This window comes from Mustela putorius, unplaced genomic scaffold, assembly GCF_011764305.1.
Source record: "Mustela putorius furo isolate JIRA1106 unplaced genomic scaffold, ASM1176430v1.1 tig00000275_pilon_pilon_pilon, whole genome shotgun sequence".
Classification (NCBI taxonomy): domain Eukaryota; kingdom Metazoa; phylum Chordata; class Mammalia; order Carnivora; family Mustelidae; genus Mustela; species Mustela putorius.
Genome location: NW_025421341.1, coordinates 3,225,039 through 3,245,448, shown reverse-complemented (window position 1 = coordinate 3,245,448; position 20,410 = coordinate 3,225,039). Strand labels below are relative to the sequence as shown.

The 20,410-nt window shown below is 42.4% G+C and overlaps 1 protein-coding gene across 9 annotated transcripts in view; it reads left to right on the top strand.

The window, feature by feature from the left end:
* The window catches only part of ANKRD44 (ankyrin repeat domain 44), a 310,102-nt gene that overhangs the window by 260,883 nt on the left and 28,809 nt on the right, over positions 1–20,410 (top strand). For all 9 annotated transcript variants that reach the window (XM_045078511.1, XM_013045696.2, XM_045078509.1 and 6 more), the window contains 2 exons: positions 7,166–7,237; positions 17,329–17,530. In XM_045078511.1, the coding sequence (XP_044934446.1) occupies positions 7,166–7,237; positions 17,329–17,530 (274 nt within the window). The remainder of the gene's footprint in view (positions 1–7,165; positions 7,238–17,328; positions 17,531–20,410) is intronic.

Below are 20,410 nucleotides of genomic sequence, written 5' to 3'. Positions count from 1 at the left end.
CAGGATAATTTTGGCTCCGTAGATTGAATTTGGAAGCCTTCCTTCCTCTTCTGCTTTTTATAATACTTTAAGAAGAATAGGTATTGCTTCTTCTTTAAGTGTTTAGTAGAATTTGCCTGTGAAGCCATCTGCTTCACAAAAAAAACTGTTGGGAGTTTTTTTTTTATTACTGCTTTGTTTTCATTGCTGCTAATTGGTCTGTTCAAATTATCTATTTCTTCCTGATTCAGTTTCAAGAGGTTAAATGTTTCTAGAAATTTAACCATTTCTTCTAGATTGTCTAGTTTGTTGGCATATAGGTTTTTATAATATTCTCTTATAATTCTTTTTATCTGTACTATCAATTGTTATTTCTTCCCTTTCATTTGATTTTGTTTATTTGAGCCCTCTCTCTCTCTCTTTCTTTTTTTTTTTAGATGAGTCTGGCTAAAGGTTATCAGTTTTGTTGATCTTTTCAAAGAGCCATCTCCTTGTTTCATTGATCTGTTTTGTTTTATTTTCAGTTTCTATTTCATTTATTTCTGCTCTAATCTTTATTACTTCTTTCTGTCTAGTGATTTGTGGTTTGGTTTATTCTTTTTCTAGATCCTTTAGGGGTAACATTAGTTTGTTTATTTGAGAAAAAATTTTTCTTGCTTCTTGAGGTAGGCCTGTTTTGCTATAAATTTCTCTCTTACAACAGTTTTTGCTGTGTCCCAAAGATTTTGGACAATTATATTTCATTTCCTGCCATTTTTTTTAATTTCCTCTTTGATTTCTTGGTTGACCCATTCATTGTTTAGTAGCATGTTATTTAAAATCCATGTATTTGTGTTCTTTCCAGAATTTTTTCTTATGGTTGATTCTTAGTTTCTTAGCACTATGGTTAGAAAAGATGCATGATATGACTTTAGTCTATTTGAATTTGTAGAGACTTGTGTTGTGGCCTAGTATGCGATCCATTCTAGAGAATGTTTTATACGCACTTGAAAAGAATGTGTATTCTGCTGTCTTAGGATGGAGTGTTCTGAATAGATCCATCTACTCCAGTGTATCATTCAGAGCCACTGTTTCCTTGATGATTTTCTGTCTGATGGTCTATCCATTAATGTGAGTGGGGTGGTAATGTCCCCTACTCTTATTGTATTATTGTCAGTTACTTGTTATTAGCTGCTTTATGTATATGGATGCTTCCATTTTGAGTGCATAAAATATTTATAGTTGTTACACCTTCCTGTTGGATCATTCCCTTTATGATCATAGAGTTTCTTTCTTTGTCCTCTGTTACAGTCTTTGTTTTAAAGTCTACTTTGTCTGATGTAAGTACTGCTACCCTGGCTTTCTTTTCACTTACATTTGCATGATAAATGACTTTCTATACTTTAACTTTCAATCTGCAATGAGTCTTATAGGCAGCATATAGATGGGTCTTACTTTTTTATCCATTCTCTCAACCCATGTCTTTTGATTGGAACATTTAGTCCATTTATATTCAAAGGAGTTAATTTTTTTAAGATTTTATTTATTTACTTGAGAGAGAACGCGCTTGAGCATGAGTTGGGGGGAGAGGCAGAGGGAGAGGGAGAAGCAGAATCCCCCACTGAGCAGAATCCCCCATTTTTGTCTAACTCTGTGGGGCTGGATGCCAAGACTCTGGGATCATGACCTGAGACAAAGGCAGACACTTAACAGACTGAGTCACCCAGGCGCCCTTCAAAGTAGTTATTCGCAGGGATGTGCTTATTGCTGTTTCGCTACTTGTTTTATGGTTGTTTTGTAGTTCTTCTCTGTTGCTTTCTTCTCTTGCTTGTTTTTTTCCATGGTTTGCTGGATTTCTTTAGTGATATATTTGGATTCCTTTCTTTTGGTTTCTTGTTTTGTTTTGTTTTGTTTTTGTTTTCGTTTTTGTCTATCTGTTGCTAGTTTTTGATTTGTTGTTACCAGGTTTATACATAACTTACGCATGTAGCGGTGCATATTAAGTTCAGAACTGCTTAAGTTTGAACCCATTGTTTACTCCCCTTCCTACCTCCATGTTTTAGATATATGGTATCATACCTGACATCCTTTTATTTTATGATCCCTTGACTAATTTTTGTAATATAGCTAACTCACTGCTTTTATGCCTCCTCCTTTTCTTCTACTTATGGTCTTTTCTTTGCATTCAAAAAGTCCCTTTAGGGACTGTAGGGCCTTTGGCTCAGTTGGTTAACTATCTGACACCTGATTTAGGCTCAGGTTGTGAACTCAGGGTGGTGGGATTGAGCCCTGAGTCAGGCTCAGTGCTGAGTGTGGAACCTGCTTGGGATTCTTCCTCTCCCTTTGCCCTTCCCCACTGCTTGTGCACACACATGTGTGATCTTTCTTCTAAAAAAAAAAAAAAAAAAAAGTCCCCTTTAACATTTCTCATAGGGCTAGTTTAGTGGTGATGCATTCCTTTAACTTTTGTTTGACTGAGAAACAACTCTTTATTCTATTCTGAATGATAGCCTTGCTGGGTAGAGTATTCTTGGTTGCTGTGTTTGTTTGTTTTTTTCCTTTCAGAACTTTGAATATATCACACCATTCCCTTCTGGCCTGCAAAGTGTCTACTGAAAACTCCACTGATAGACTAATGGGGCTTCCCTTTTATATAACTGCTTTCTATTCTCTTGTTGCTTTTAAAATTCCCTTTATCACTACTTTGCTGCATTTTAATTGCTATGTGTCTTGCTGTGAACCTCCTTGGGTAGATTTTTATTGGAGAATCTTTGTGATTCCTGGATCTGGATTTCTGTTTCCTTCCCCAGATTCAGGAAGTTTTCAGACATTATTTCTTCAGATAAATTTTCTGCCCCCTTTCCTATCTCTTCTTCTGGGATTCCTATAATATGAATGCTATCATGCTTGATGATGTTACTGAATTCCTTAAGTCCGTGTTTATTTTTATTATTATTCTCTCTCCTGTTCACTTTGATTGTTTTCCATTACTCTGTCCTCTGGGTCACTGACTATTCTTCTGTTCCCTCTAGTCTACTATTTATTTCATCTAGGAAATGCTTAATTTCAGTTATTGAGTTCATCATCATCCAAGTGACTCTTTTTTTGTTTTCTCTTTGTTGAGTGTCTCACTGAGGTCCTCCACTCTTTTTTCAAGTCTAGTAAGTATCTTTATGACCATTACTTTAAATTCTCTATCAAGTATATTACTTCTCTCCATTTGAATTTGCTCCCTTGCTGTGATTTTGTTCAGTTCTTTCATTTGGGACATATTCTTCTGTCTCTCATTTTTGTCTAACTCTGTGTGTGTTTCTATGTCCTAGGAAAGTCCCCTACATCTCCTGCTCTTGAAAATAGTGGCCTTATGAATAAGACATCCAATAGCTCCCTGCAGTGCAAAATCCCCTGTTTACCAGAACCTGGTGCTTTGGGGTATCTCCTATGCGTGTTGTGTGCACCCCACTATTGTGATCGAGATGCTTTTGCCTTCAGTGCAGTCATTTCTGATAGCTCTCATTGTTTTGCAGCAAGGTTTGGTCCCTGTGTTATCAGTGGGCCAGACTTGGGCTTGAGCTGGGTCAAACCAAAGATTGCCAGAGATGCAGTAGCACCAAACTGCAGGGCATTTTCCCTGTGTTTTCTCCTGGGAAGCTTTTGTTGCTCAGCAGGGCTCACAGTCAGATCTGATGTCTGCTCCCAGCCCAGCAATGGAGCCACAGTAGACTGGTGTGTGTCATTATCCTCCATTCTCCCCAGGGAAGGAGTCACTCTCATGTAGCACTGCCTCCTGTCAGGGCTGCTTGCACACCACCAGGCTTGTGGCACCAATGTGGATGGGCTCCGGCCAAGGACATATTGAAGGGGGCAGGTGTGGAGAAGCACACTAGGCCAGGGGTACTGTTAGCAAGGTAGGTGGAAAATGTTGGCCAGTGTGTCTAGGCTAGGGGACAAGTGAGGATAATGATACCTGCCAACTCTTTTTTTCTTAGAATAGTCTCCTAAAAATTCCTGCCCCTCTAGCACATGTTGTGAGATTAGTAAATAAATGTTGTTGTGAGATTAGTAAATAAATCTTCTTTGCATATATCCCAGGCATTTTTTTAAACTGCTGCTTCTGTGCTGCCTCCCTGGGCTCTTTGTTATGCTGTCTCTCTAAAGGCAGGACTCCACTTCCTGTCACCCTCCTGGCTCTCCTAGAGCTGAGCTCACTGAATTTTAAAGTTCCAGGTGGTAAGCCCCACTGATCATAAGAACTCAAGAAATTAGACCCCCCTATTTTCAAAGCCAAATGTTATGGGGATTTATCTTCCCTGTGCAGGCTCCTGTGCCTGGGGTCCTTGCTGTAAGGGTCTGTTTCTCACCCTTCTCTGTGCCCCCATTGTTCCTCTCTCCCTCCAGCAGTCCTGCAGGTCCATTTAGCTCCCAACCACATTTATGCCTTTCCCACCCTCTTTGATGTGGCCTCTTCTCTATGCACAGCTGTGGAGAGTCTGTTCCTCCAATCTTTGAATTGTTTTCTGGGTGATTTACTCTGATATGGGTGTTATCTAGTTGTATCTGGATGAGGTGAGCCTCCAAACTGCCCACTCTGCCGTTTTCCCCTAAAGTCCCTGCCCCACTTCGATTTCTTTAACCCATCTCTGTTGCTGTCTTTTTTTCTAATTTTTTTTTCATAGAAACAGTGTTTTGTTAAAGTGCTCTTCACAGAGTCACTAATAGTCTCGTGTTGCTAAACCCAGGGGTCAATTCTCAGGGCTCATTTTACTCATTTGACCTTTTAGGACTTCTGACATGGTTACTCATTATCTCATTGAAACTCTTTCTTCTTTTGGTTTCCAGACCTCACACTTCCTGGTGTTCCTTCTAGTCCATCTGCTCAGTCTGTCTCCCTGCTGTCTCCCCCTCATCATTCCAAGTCTCTCCTCATCTCTCATCTCTGTTTACTTTACTCATCTCATCTAATCCTGTGGCTTTAAATACCTGAACTCCACACCCATGTACCCAACAGCTGTTTGGTTGGTATGCACTTTTGAACATTTTTAAAACATCTCAGACTTACCATTTCCAAAACCAAACTTTCATTCCTTCCCACAGTGTCTTCTACCTTTGGTCTTTTTCATCTCAGTTCATGGAACTTCTATCCTTCCATTTGCATAAGACAAAATCCTAGAAGTCATTCTTTTTTTTTTTTTTTTTTTTTTTTTGACAGACAGAGATCACAAGTAGGCAGAGAGGCAGGCAGAGAGAGAGGAGGAAGCAGGCTCCCTGGTGAGCAGAGAGCCCGATGAGGGGGCCAATCCCAGGACCCGGAGATCATGACCTGAGCTGAAGGCAGAGGCTTTAACCCACTGAGCCACCCAGGCGCCCCCTAGAAGTCATTCTTGACTTCCATCTTTTTTTTACATTCATATTCAATCAATCCATCAGGAAATCCTATTGATTCTACCTCTTAAAATATCTACAATCCAACTACTTCTCTCCAACCCCACTGCTCTCCACTGCTTTAAGCCACTGTTATTTCTCTCTTGGGCTATTGCCTCAGGTTCTCTCTGCCCTCCCTAGAGCATAAAAGTTAGAACATGTTATCCCTCTGCTCACAACACTACACTGAGGGACACCTGGGTGGCTCAGTGGGTTAAAGCCTCTGCCTTCTGCTTGGGTCATGATCCCAGGGTCCTGGGATCAAGGCCCACATTGGGCTTTCTGCTCAGTGGGGAGCCTGCTTCCCCATCTGTCTCTTCCTGCCTCCTCTATATATATATCAAATAAATAAATAAAATCTTTAAAAAATCTTAAAAAAAAAAAAAAAACCACTACACTGAAATTCTATCTCAGGATGAAAAGTCAAAATTCTTAGAACAATCCAGAATGCTCTTGATGACACTCCCACCCCCTGCCCGTCACCATCCCTCTGGTTTCCTTTCCTGTCATTCTCGTCTTGGCTCACTCTGCTCCAGCATCCTGGATGTTCTTAAGCACGCCTATCCCATAGAGATGTGGCAGCTGCTGGCCTCTCTGCTTGGAAAACTCCTCCCCCAGATGTCCACAAGGCTCTCTCATCACCCTCAAGACTTTTCTCAGCCCATAAGCCCTTCCCTGATCATCCTGTTGAGTTGCAAACTGACCTCCCCTCTGGCTCTCCGAACCCTCTTTTCCGGTTTTAGTTCTCTCCGTAGCACATACTATTTTCTAATTAACTGCTTAACTTCTTTCTTTTATGCCTACTCTGTCTCCCCCCTGAAGAAAATGGATATTGTAATATTATTTATTATTGAATCTTCAGTGTCTAGGTACACTGGTGATCATTCATCAAATATTCATTGAAGAACTTTATACATGCATCATCGTGCACTAGTCTAATTATTTATTAGGAATTAATTCCTAGGGTCAAATTTAAGCACAAATTGCCCAGAAAGGTTTTAGCAATTTGTTCCCTCAAAGAGTTCATGAGAATGTCTTTTTCCTGATACCTTCACCAGCATCATCCCTGGTCACACTATCCTTTCTGTTCCTTCCACTCACCATGTTTGTCCCCTCTAGATGCATTTGTACCCCCTTCTCCACAACTTCCTCCTCCAGAATACTCTCCTGCCACACTTTTACTTGGTTTAATTCCTCATGGTATTTAGGTCTTAACTTTGTCACTTCCTTGGAGAGGACTTCCCTGATCATCAGCTGTTAAGTAACTTCTCAGTCATCCCGTATCACATCATGTCATTAGCAGATATTATCTTATTTCTGTATTTGCTTATCTATGATTTCCCTCCCTAGAATGTAAGCTCCATGAGAACAGGAGACTTACATGTTTCTTCCAACACTATCTCCAGTAAATGTGTGTTTGATAATGGAATACACACTAGGTATTAAAATTTTTCAGTATTATGACCTGCTGGGTGAAAAGTGGATTAAACATGAATTATTTTCCTGGATTGGTGAGGCTGAGCATCTTTCAAGTATGACAGCCTTTTTCTCATCAGCAAATCCTGAGATGATCTAGAAGTTGAAAGGTTCAGTTAGAGTATTTGTCTTAGATAGGCTATGTCCAATTTCTTGTTTCAGATGTGTTGCACGGGTTTCTTATATTGCTAAGAAGCATCGTATTTTACATTATTGAAGCCTCCTTGGCATTGATGTCAACATTCGTATCCATAAAGGCAGATTCCTTCTGCAAATTTCTCACATACATGTTTTCTTTTTGTCTTCACAGCTTTTAGAAAGAACCAACCATGGCTTTGAAGACTCGGACTCCGGTGCTACCAAGAGTCCACTCCACTTAGCTGTAAGTGAGATACCGTGGGCGGCTTCCTCTGCTACAAATAGAATCTAGGTGTTCCTAGAACTAGGCTGCTCTTAAAATGATAGTGTAGTAACACAGTGAGAACTAATAATGAAAACAGTACATGGGTAAAGCCACAGGCTGCAGAGAGAAAGATTGACTCAAATTCCAATCCCAACTTCACCCACTGGTGACCTCAGACACATTACTTACCCCATATGGGCCTCAATTTCCCCAATTGTCAAATTATGGCAAAATAAAAGAGACAATTTTCTTAGAGCCTTTACCACAGTGTACTTAATAAATTATTATTATTATTTTTAAATATTTCATTTGTTTATTTAATAGAGAACACAAGTAGGCAGAGAGGCAGGCAGAGAGATGGGGGGAAGCAGGCTCCCCACTGAGCAGAGAACCCGACAGGGGGCTCAATCCCAGGACCCTGAGATCATGATCCGAGCCGAAGGCAGAGGCTCAACCCACTGAGCCACCCAGGCGTCCCTTAATAAATTATTATTATACATTTTAATGGTCTTTGTAATTATTACTATCTAATAGTTCAATTAAAAACATTGAGGAAATTTGGAGAACACATTTTGGGTTTTTTGGTTTTTTTTAAACCTGTAACACAGGTTTTTTTTTTTTTTTTAAGATTTTATTTATTTAATTGACAGAGATCACAAGTAGGCAGAGAGGCAGGCAGAGAGATGGGGGGAAGCAGGCTCCCCATCAAGCAGAGACCCCGACTCGGGGCTTGATCCCGGGACCCTGGGATCATGACCTGAGCTGAAGGCAGAGGCTTTAACTCACTGAGCCGGGTGGCTACCCAGGCGCCCTGTAAAGATCTGATTGTAGCCAACAGTACACAAGTCTACAGCCTACCACAAAATCAATCAAATTCCACAGTTAAAAATTGTGAGCTATTTAAACACAAGCTTGTGAAAGCGAGGTGAGCGGATGCATAAATGCAACTCGACTTCTCCTGCCTGCGCTTGAAATCAGGGTTTTGTAGGAGGGATGAGGCTGTGATTCTTGTACTGGCTGAGACCTCAGAGCGGGGAGGAAGACCGATCCTGTCACCAGCAGAGCTTCCTCTTCGCATCCCTGACTGAAGGGAAACGCAACAGCTCAGAGCGAGGATCCCCAAACTTTCCACGGGGGTGACCGAGCCGGCAGAGTCACGTACCCCTTTCTCTCAGCCGGTGTCCTGCTAGCAATTGGTGATCACCAGCTCTTCTCTAGAAGCGTCTGGGATGGGCAGCCCCACCCAGCAACAGCAGCTCCCCTGTAGAAGGTGCTGCAGCAACGTGGGGCCTCAAGTCCACGGCCACAGCGATGGTGTCTGGGCCTATCTGGAGGCTGAATTCTAAGAAGAGCGGAAAAGGGCCGGGTCTCTAAGTTGAACTATTGGGACTTTCCCTTAATACCATCCCGTATTAGCACTTCTCAGTGTCACTCTGATGAGTAACTGAGATGAGATTTTGTAGAACAGAGGGGAGTGTTTTGTCGATGGGCACATGTAAGTAGTCACACAAGGCGAGGGCATGACCCCACCCCAGCAGGACTGGGATGAGCTGATCACACCGCACGGAGCCCCGGCTTCGCTGGCCGTCTCCCCACATGGTCGCCAGCACCCCTGTTGATCCCGGTCACCACCCTCGGCCACACCCACCAACACATCCACCACACACACACACACACACACACACACACACACACTGAGTCCAGTGAAATTAGGCTACAATGTGCATCCGTCTTTGTTCCGGAGATGGACTTAGAGTGGGAGAGGCGGATGGATGGTGGATATTTGCATGTATAAAGCTTCATGCCCCTTGGCTCTCAGTACACGTTGCCCTAAAGGTTGCTCCCTAGAATCTCTGTACAACCATCTTCTGCCCCTGGGGAAGGTCCCCCAAAGCGGAGGGTTCACATACAGCATTAGCTGCCTCGAGAGAGGACTGTTTCGGGGATCTCAGACAGAATTCACATGCCCTTCATCAGTGGGGTCACCGGCTAGTAATCTGAGAAGAGACTTTCTTAGCTTCCCCCAAATTCTGCCATCTCGAATTTTTTTTCTGAAAATTATTGTTGGGTACTTACCGTGTGTCAGTTGCTCTGCTAAGATCAGGGTTTCTGGTCTTGTAAAGACAAGGTAGTGTGTTTTCAGTGGAGAGAACTGGGCATTTGGCACTTCTGCTGCTGGCAGGCGCCTGGGAAGAACACTCAGAGAGGAGGTCCCAGCCCCCAGTCTTCCCGTGAACAACTCACGACGACATGGTTTTCCCACCTGTAAATTTAAAGGAGTAAGTTAAAGACTCCAAACCCTGTCTAATTTGTAAATTTATTTCAATTGTTTTTTGTGGTATCTTGGCCAAATACCTGACCCTTGTGTCTCAGTTTCCTCACCCATGACATGAGGAGAACCGCAGTACCTCTGTCATAGGGCCATTGTGGAGGTGACACAAGTCAATGCACGTTAGGCGGCTAGAACAGTGCCTGGCAACAGGTACAGTCATCCTCACTAATGCCGACGTATCAATCTCGCGTTTAACACACACTGACCGTGTGTGCTGAGCACTTGTTCTGGCAGCTGGAGAGGTTCCTGTAAATAACAACCAGCCTCTGTCCTTGTAGGGTTTCTAGTCTAGGAGGGAAATAGGCAAGGAGATCTGTAACATGACGGGTGGTAGGAGGTGCTGCCCGTGCTATGGACGGGACCAGTAAGACGCACTGAGGTGGCAAGTGAGGCTCTACTTTGTGTAGCATAGAATCTCACATCTGAATGAGACCTTAAGAGCTACCCATGTTGATATCTGACAGAAGAGTGTTCTGGGCAGAAGTGCAGAGTCCCTGGGGTAAGGGCAGGCTCGGCATGGTCCCAGAGCAGCAGAGTGGGGCAGGGAGAGTGGTAGGAATGCAGGGTGACAAGTTGTGGAGGGGTTGGAGAGTCAGGGGAGGGCCTCCCGCTCCATTGTAAGAATTTCAACTTTTTTTTTAAAGATTTTATTTATTTATTTGACAGACAGAGATCACAAGTAGGCAGAGAAGCAGGCAGAGAGAGAGGAAGCAGGCTCCCCACCGAGCAGGGAGCCTGATGCGGGGCTCGATCCTAGGACCCCGAGACCATGACCTGAGCTGAAGGCAGAGGCTGTAACCCACTGAGCCACCCAGAGGCCCCAGAATTTCAACTTTTATGTGGAGCAAATTGGAAAACCATTTGGAGGAATTTGAGGAGACAGATGATATGAGATGACTTCTGTTTGAAAGGATCACTTAAGCTTCTGTGTTGAGTTTACATCATGAGGGAACAAACACAGAAGCCGGACAACCAGGAAGTGATGTTGATGTTGATCTTGATGATGGCGATGACTTTGACCAGGCTGATAGCAGTGGGTTAATTCTAAAACTATGTTATTCTTGCCCTCTAAGTGCTAAAGCCTTTTAAAAAATTATTATTTGCTTCAAGAACCCTGCAAGTATGCCTGTCACCCTCTCCAGGGGCCCTGGTGGCAATTAGCTTGATAAAAACCCAAAGCACATTATTTCTTCCATGGATGAATTCTAGGAATGAAATAGAACCAGATGCCCCCAAACCTGACCTGCCTTGAGTTACCATTTCCTGGCTGAGTGATCCAAGTCTCCAGGGTTATCAACCCAGCAAATTTCATAAACATTTCCTCCACTTGAAAAAATTAAATCAAGAAGCAAGGTTATGCAAATGAAAGGATCCAGCTGTCAAGATTCTGGATGGACCCATTGTTTGGTGGACTCTGTAGAGATCCCAGATTCTTTATCCCAGATTCTTTCTCCTCATAGCCTCCATTCCTATCTGAAAAGTTCAAAGAATTAATTGTATTTAAGACACATTTAAGTTACCTAACAATATATTTTTTTAAGAAAGATTTTTCAGGAAAGCAAAGTTAAAATATTTGATTGCTTACCTCTGTGAAGGTTTAAACTGGCTTGACTATTGAAAGCCAGACTATTCCCTGCTTTCTGAACGAACATGTTTGTTCTTCTCTATGATTACCTCCTCATTTCATTATTTCCTAAATTATTGGTGAAACTACCTTTTAATTAGCTAGTTTAGAATGGAAATAGAAAGAGAAATAGGGCAATTTTCATCATGTACTGCTGACATGAGAAAGGTCTCCTTTCCTGCCTACCTGAGCCTCCTCAAAGAGTTTAAAGCGTCACTGTATACTTTGGTGTATACTCCAAGAACCATATACCTGTCCAAAGACAGAATCATGCATTGAACCCTAACTAGCATTTCATATCGCATGGTCCTTTGTCTACAGGGTTGAGCTCTAAAGTGTGGCAGTAAGTGAAAGTTCTTGTCTAATCAAAGTTACTTTCATTTTTTCCCTTAAATTGCCCTTAAAGTTGAGTGCACATAGCTTTATGTCTTCAATTCTGTGGGGTCATGCTTTTGCATGCTAAAATTCAAGCTAGACCAGGGGTGAGAAATGAAAGGAACTCTATGAGTAAACCTGGTCTTTCAACCATTCTGTCTTTAAGAGACTTTCAAGTGCCTGATATAGAAGAAAAGAAAGGATAGAATTGTGAAGCTTTCCTAATCACCAGCAGGGTCACCCTTTTTTTTTTTTTTTTTTTAAATTAAGCCTCTAAATTTAACACAGGCTGATGGATGTATTTTTTGTGGTGAGGATTAAAGGAGAAAATGTAGGGACAAGTTTAGCACCTAACTTAAGTGCCTTGTAACATGACTCTGCTGTTCAGAGCAGAGCTCATTCCTTCCCACTGCCTTCCTTCCTACGTCCATTTCTCGTTCCCGTGTCTTCTCTTTTTAAAATCTGAACATGTTAGCCATCATGTTTTGTAGGTACACATGCCATTTATGAGTTGCTGATTCTATTTTCCTAGGCTAAGTTATACTGATGGAAATGAACATGTTGACTGTCTTGGTCACAGTAGTCACTGGCACCGAAGGAACCAGCATTTGCAGAGGACATCTAGACCCTGCTGCTCTCTCCAGGGAATTCATTTCCCTTTGGTGTGAAGTCAGGATTTCCACATCCGCTCAATCTGTTGCTGCCATGACACTTTAAAATGAGAAGCGTTTTTTGCAAAATCAGTTTTCAAATAAGTCACAGATAAGCCAGAGGGAAGTGAGATAGACTGATTTACACCCTGATGTAGACCCTCCTAGCACCACTGCTTTTTACCGGAGGATAGGTCCTCCCAAGTGGCTTCAGATCACCTATGGTCAGTTGATAATGGCCGAAACTGGGGGGTGGGTATGTAGAAATTCATTACATTCGCCTCTTCTCGTTGTACAGGTTTGAAATTTCGTACAGTCAAGAGGTAAAGGGACATATTCCTTTTGGTCTTGTGCCCTTTCTGTAGGCGCTCATGAATAGCCCACAGTCAGGCTCTGGGGTCTGATTGGTCTGGCTTGGAACGTCAGTGCCCCCATGTAAGGCTGAGTGACCATGGAAAGTCTAGGTGATGTCTCTGCCCTTCTGTGTCCTGGTCAGTAAAGTGGGGATAACACTAGTATCCAAATTATGGGTTGTTGTGGCAATTAAATGAGGTGTCTCATGTCCAGGACTGCCCGACACACAGGGAAGGCTCAGTAGATTTAGCTATTGCTGCAAATTTTAGGTCACACTGAAGGCTTATAATCTTACAGTTACGGTTTGCACAACAAGTGTAGATCAGAAAGGTGGACATAGAGGAATTTGTTTTCCTGTATCAAGGAGGGCAGTTTGTGTAGTAGAAGAACGGTAGTCTAAAAGTTATCCCCAATGTATACCTTTTTGCCTCCTACTTCTGTTCAAGTCACTTTATCTCTGTGTTAAGCCTCCTTCTAGGTGGGAGGGAGGGGGTCTAGGTTTTTGATTCAATATTTGTTGGAGACAAAGATATTATGTTTAAAAGTCACTTAAGTGAAATCACTGGGAAAATTATAAGACATTGCCCAACAGCCTAGATTTTAGTGGTCACAGATTCTGGGTTTCAAATTTGAACATGGTCACCTAATAGGTGATCTTGCCTAAATTAATTAACGGTGCTTGTTTTGTTTTGTTTTCATTGATAAAAAGAATGTTTGGGTAGGTAAATAGCTGCTACTTAAAAAATCTATGTCTAGGTACGCCTGGGTGGCTCAGTTGGTTAAGCCACTGCCTTTGGCTCAGGTCATGATCCCAGGGTTCTGGGATCGAGTCCCGCATCGGGCTCCTTGCTCAGTGGGGAGCCTGCTTCTCCCTCTGCCTCTGCCTGCTTGTGTTCTCCCTCTCTCTTTCTATGACAAATAAATCAATAAAATCTTTAAAATATATAGATATATGTCTAAAATGTGTATCTATATTTCTACTACTAATACTAAGAAATGATAATAACGGCCATTCCATTAAGTCATTAATCACCAAATAATCAAGTGTCTGTACCCACCTGGTGCCCATGCCAGGCGTGATTAGGGGACAGCAGTGAGAAATACACATGAAGTGCCTTCAACCAGAAGTAATAAGCAAACCAACAGATGAGTAGCAGATCTCAAGTGGTAATAAGTTCTATAAAGATAAAATAAAGCAGGATAAGTCGGGACGAGAGTGTACGCTGAGGTGGAGGGCGGAGGGCTGTTTTTTGGCTCTGGAGAACCTCCAGAGAAGGTGCTATTTGAAGCAGAAGTACCAGGAGAGCATTTGAAGAGCTTTTCAGACAGGTAATAGAAAGTACAGATACAGGGCACCTGGCTGGCCCAGTCGGACAAGCATGAGACTCTTGATCTTGGAGTCATGAGTTAGAGCCCCACACTGGGTGCAGAACTTACTAAATAAATAAATAAATAAATAAATAAACTTTTAAAAAAGGAAGGAAGGAACAAAGAAAGGAGAAATGAAGGAAAAGAAAAGAAAAGCAAAAGAAAGGAAAGAAAAAAGCTGTGGTAGCCAGGAGGAGGAAATGCATGTATTTAACCATGGGGTAGGAGAAGGGGTTGGGGGTTGGTGTGGTTGCACAGAGTGGGTGAGGCAGCGTGCTGACGATCAGGGTTGAAGGAGGCCTAATCCTAAGAGCTCAATGGTTTTGGATTTTATTATCAAGGAGGTAAGAAGCCACTGACTAGTTTTCATCAAGGGCTGATATGTCCCACTTGAGTTTTAAGAGCTCTCACCTGGAGGCTGAATGAGTAAAAGGTGGCACTGGGAGAAGATGGAAAGGAAGGCTCTCGCCATAGTGCCAGCAAAAGAGGATGGCGCTATGATGAGAACTGGGTCGATTCTGGATACATTTCAAAGAAGGAGTAGAGATGATGGCGCGTTGAGGGCTGTGTGAGGCTGTGTGCTACACCTGTGTGAATTAGAACAGGGATGCAGAGGTAGATGTTTTCCTGCTTGGGGCCTGAGAACCTGGAGACACCTCTGTGTGCTTACTCAGCAACACACCCCTGTACAGGGCCTGGCACAGCTAGCATGGGGAGCCCAAGGCTATTTTCAACACCTCCTTGCCCTAGTGTCCCAGAGCCCTCGTATAAGGCTACGACTCTGAGCTCAAGAGGGAAGATACAGACGACTCCAGAGTGCGGGGCCTGGGCAGCAACAAGCGTAGCCTTGCCACTTCCTGAGTCGGAAGAGGCTGCAGATGGACCAAGTTTGAGGAAGGAAATTGAGAATTTGGTTAGGGACATGTTAAGCTTGAGAGGCATATCTTTAAGTGGAAATATCAAAAGGCAGTTGAATATACAAGTCTAGAAGTAAAAGGAGATGTTACGAATGGGAAATAAATTTGAGATTCACCAGCCTGTGAGTTGTTATACATCATATTATAGGTAACGTATATGTTTACTACATAATATATAATAACCGTAATCATTCACAAAAATAATGTCAAGAGAAAGTATTCAAACCATTCCTATCAGGACTCTTAAATTCTATGGATTTTTTTATATTTAGTTTTGGATATAATTGTTGTTAACATATACTTAGGGTAAAAATTCAAATGATTTTTTAAAAAAGTAAAATAAAACAAGTCCATATATTCGTGACTTTATTTTCCATTTCTAGAGGTAGCCGCCATTAACAGTTAATTTTTTTATTAAAATTTTTTATTAACATATAATGTATTATTAGCCCCAGGGGTACAGGTCTGTGAATCGTCAGGCTTACACACTTCACAACACTCACCATAGCACCTACCCTCCCCAATGTCCATAACCCACCTTCTTTTATATTCTGAAATTTCGTATGAATACAGAAATATACATAGATATAGATAGGTATATATCTGGGTGTATTTGCTTTTTATATAATGAGGTCATGTTATACATACTGTCTGCGACTTAGTTTTTCAAAAAGGTTTTGATAGATTTTGCCAAATCACTCTCTGCAAACGTCATAGCATACACCAGCAACAGAGCATAGATTGCTTTTTTCACCATGTCTTTTTTTTTTTTTTTTTGGATTTTATTTATTTATTTGAAAGAGAGAGCACGTGAGCAGGGAGTAGGGGGTAGGTAGAAGGAACAGGGAGACCAAGGCGGCTTCATCCCAGGACCCTGGGATCATGACCTGAGCCCAAGGCAGATGCTTAACTGACTGAGCCACCCCATGCCCCTGCTTTTTTTTTTTTAAAGATTTTATTTATTTATTTGACAGAGAGAGAGAGAGAGATCACAAGCAGGCAGAGAGAGAGAGAGAGAGATCACAAGCAGTCAGAGAGAGAGAGGGAAGCAGGCTCACCGTTGAGCAGAGAGCCTGATGTGGGGCTCGATCCCAGGACGCTGAAATCATGACCTGAGCTGAAGGCAGAGACTTAACCATCTGAGCCACCCAGGTGCCCCCAGGCCCCTGCTTTTATTTTACCATGTCTTAACTAGTACTGGATGTGACCAAACGTAATCACTGTCAGTCTGGTAGTTGAAAAATAGCACCTTAAAAAATGTACGTGTTTCCTCCATATGTTCATTGGCCTTTCCTATTTCTTATTGTGAGCTTTTCATGCCCTTTTGTACATTTTCCTAAGTTTTGAAATGGTTCGTAAGTTTTTTTGTGCATGAGAGATACTGTTCTTTTGTCTGTGCTAAGCTTCTTTTCAAACATGCTGTGCCTTGAGTCACCGCTGCAGCGGGGAAGGGAAAAGTGCAGCCGACAGAAGAGGGGCCCCTGGCTGGCGAGCACACTGGGAGCAGGTCTTCTCTGTGTCTCCTTCTTTCCCTCCTTCTCCCTCCTTAGGCCCCCCCATCCTTATCTTTCTTCTTTCTTTTATTTCCGATGTCCTTTGCCCTGTATGTGCACATACATTTTTTAACTTTACAGACTTAATGCAAATTAACTCAATCTTTCAATTTTGTGTCTTGGTAGTGGGAAGCCTCTTGACCTAACATAGCATAGGACCTCATCATAGGCCTGAACTTGCTGCTGGTACACGGGAATGTATTTCCATGATTGTGTCTGTGTTTTCACGATAATCAGTGGGAGAAGTAAAGGAGAAAGGAGGAAGCATCCACTGTGCGCAAGATATTACGGAAAACCTTATGAATTTATCTCTTTTTATCTTTCCTGGGAGGCAGCTTTTATTGCTCTCATTTTATAGATGAGAAAACAAACTCTAAGTGAAATTAAAAAACTTGCCCGGGGTCTCCCTGCTTAGAAATTAAAATGTTAGACTGTAACAGATCTCTATGCTTCTGATAAATTATCAAGTCACATAGTCTTTAATGATTTTCTCCCCTCTAGGTTTAACAGAGAAGTCTCCCCCCAAAATATTCTGGTTGTGTCAGTATGTTTGGGACTGAACCGATAGAAGATTATATTAATTCATTCAGCTGCTAGTCTGTGTTAGATTATTAGATGGGTAGATACAAATACAAGAATACATTTAGTACCTCTGGAACATATTATTTCACAAACAAGAAAGAACTTGCAGAAATTCATATGTAGCCTGAGGCTTATGCATTATAATTTTTCAGTCTGACGTTCTGGTTTGTCTGTTTCAATAATTATCCCCAGCATCTTTCTGGTGTGCTCCTTGGAGCGGTCTCCAGCGGTGACCCAGGAGGCTTCGGCCCCGACGTGGGTGGTTGTGGGATTTGGGGTGAGCGAGCATTTCAGCGGTCAGTTTCTTCCTTGCAGGCCTACAACGGGCACCACCAAGCCTTGGAAGTCCTTCTGCAGTCGTTGGTGGACCTGGACATCAGGGATGAGAAAGGCCGCACCGCTCTGGACCTGGCTGCCTTTAAGGGACACACAGAGTGTGTGGAAGCACTTATCAATCAGGGCGCGTCCATCTTTGTGAAAGACAATGTAACCAAAAGAACCCCACTCCATGCCTCAGGTGGGTCCTGTCAGGAGTCCGGTTGCAAGTCGAAGGAAAAGGATGACAGCATTTCCTTTCATCCCCGCTTTAATGAAATTTCAGTTTTCTGTCTAGATTAACTCTGCCTACACTCTTCCAGAATGCTTTTGGCCCACTTGAAGAGGATCCACTTGAAGAGGATTAGTGTTTTCCAGCCAGAGAGGCTCTAGCCTTCTTCTTTTGGAACAGTTTTAGGTTCACAGCAAAACCGAGAGGAAGGCACAGAGATGTTCTATAGATTTCCTGTGTCCCTCCACCGCCCACCCACACACATGCGCGGACTTCCCCATTACCAGTAGCCCTCCCCAGAGTGTTTCATTCCTTACAATTGCTAAACCTCCAGGGACCCATCCTAATCATCCAAAGTCTTCAGTGTACCTTCGGGTCCGTTCTTGGTGCTCTCCCTTCTGTGAATTTGGACAAATGTATGATGACATAGATCCAGCATTATGGTATCATATAAAGGAAGATACTAGAAACACTGCCCTAAAAATCCTCCGCACCCTATCTTGCCTTCTTAACTCAGAAGAGAGTTCAGAATTTTGACCGGTGGCTATCCCAAAACTTCCTAAACTGGAAGCAGGGTGTCATGTGATCTTCAAATGAGTTGCAAAGACTAAATCACACAGCATTTTATAGCAAAAAATCAACAATTTTTTTACAGCTATTTCATAAAATGTCATCAGACAGCAATCTAATCGGTACATCATTCTGCTAGTCTAAATGATGCCTCTTAGCTTTTGCTCTGCTGCTGATTCTTGATGCATCATGTGTAAAAATAGAGACTCTTAAAAGTATATGTATTTATCAAAAAGTAAGTAGTTTGCCTTTTCTGGGACTTTTCTCCAGTAGACATAAAATAAAATTCCGTCAAGACATTCTGGATGTTTACACAGATATAAAGGTAACGTGGGAGAATCTGCAGCTCAGCGAAGGCATGAATTCCTTTTGGGTCAGGAATTCAATGATATCAGCCTTTGATCAGGATGGTAGATCCTGTCTCACAAAGAGAAATAACTATCTTATTCAGACCATGGAATAATGGGTGGATTGGGAAACAAAGGAGCAGAGACAGTTTTTCGAAAAGACTTGTTAATTGATTCTTGTTACTTGGAAAAAAAAGTTAGGTCTTGTGAAACTATTTCCATATATATCTTTGAATTTCCAAACCACTGAAGAAAAGCAATATAGAGATTGAAAAAACATAGTGTTGCCTACTTACCTGGAAATGATTATTCCTGGAAAAAACTTGAGCCATGAGGTCAGTAATGGTTAGTAAGGTTAAACTATAAATTCTCATTTCCCATCACACTTTGTGCTTTGGTATTCTTGATATTATTGTGAAGTATCATTGTGAAGTTTGGTGTTTAGGGCATGCTTGGTATTATTATGAAATTCAAATTTAGTTCTCCCTAAAGATTAATTGTATATTATTATGGCAAACATTCTCCTTTAGCTACAATGTACAGTATTTCCTGCCAGTTACAAAAGGCCTATTTCCATGGTGGAACATTGTCCTTGTAAACCGGGAAACAATGAAGGATGATCATTGTCGTTCATTTGCCACCGTGACACGGGTTGTGGGCCAATGGAGCCCCCTGGTGGTCAAGATGACTCACTCCTCTTGGATTTCCCTCACGACATTCATTAGAGACACTCGGACTGTCCTTGGACTCTATTTTCCACAAAATGTCTGCTGTGCAGAAGCTTTAGCTTGCGCTTCCAGAACCTTTTCCAATTTGAGAGGCAGTCTGATTGTTTCAAATCCTGGGAGTACCGGGAGGGCCCGAAGCCGGGATGGAGAGTAGAGTTTTGGCACAGAGAGTTGCAGTGGCAGTTGTGGCCTGTGAGCAACAGGAGAAAGGGCTGTCACTCATGCCAGGGAGAGACCGGGTCACTCACGCCAGGGAGAGACCAGGCTGGTCTGAGACAAAGCTGGAGTGTGCAGCCCAAGGAGATGCTAGCGTCTTTTTGCTAGAAGGCAACTAGGGGAAAACGTGTGTGGGAAGCGAATGAGAATTCTAGTGTTGCTACACTTTTATAGTAGAGAGGAATGAAAATTACCTGAGGGCTATGAGCTAAGTTCCAGAGCCTACTACTTCGGAACCCTACACCCTGCCCACAAAACAACAAAACAAAACAAAAACCCCCTTAGAAATGGGTTTGTTCTCCAGCATTCCTAGATGATTTTCTTCTCTTTTTCTGTGTAGCCAAAAACCAAACGTCTTTGGAACTATTATGATTATGAGTATTTCAAGAATATCAAATTGATATGGGAAGAGAAATCCATGAAAACACACCAGACCTGCATTCTCATGGCCCCACTGTCTGTGCTATTCAGCTCTCAGTCCTCTGTCCATCATGTCCTTTTAAGCATCCATTGAATTCTTGCATATTTTACCAGTGGCAATAGATTTAGTGTAATTTTTCAAACGGAAAAACAAAACAGCAGCAACAGCAGCGTGTTGCCTGTACCCCGGTTCACAACAGATCCTCCTGAGACACATAACCGGGACACTGCTGAACGAGCTGAGTGCCCTGGTCTCCACAGTGTGGGCATTATTCCTGCCGTTCATTTGGTTGTGTCGATGACTGTGAACTCGTTCTAATGTGCATTGTCCCTGGAAGACATGTCGTTCAGTTACTCTCACGACTGGCGGGCAATCAAAAAAAATGTAAAACACAGCTCTTAGAATAACCTTCATCAGCCAAATATAGCTGCGGCTGTTCCCTTCCCTCTCCACAGCCATTGTGGGGTCAAAGCAGTGCGCTTTATGATGTTCGCATTGTTCAGAAAAGAGAGAAGGTCACGTTGGGAATTTTAAGCATATTTGTTCGCGTCCTACTCCCTCAGTGGAA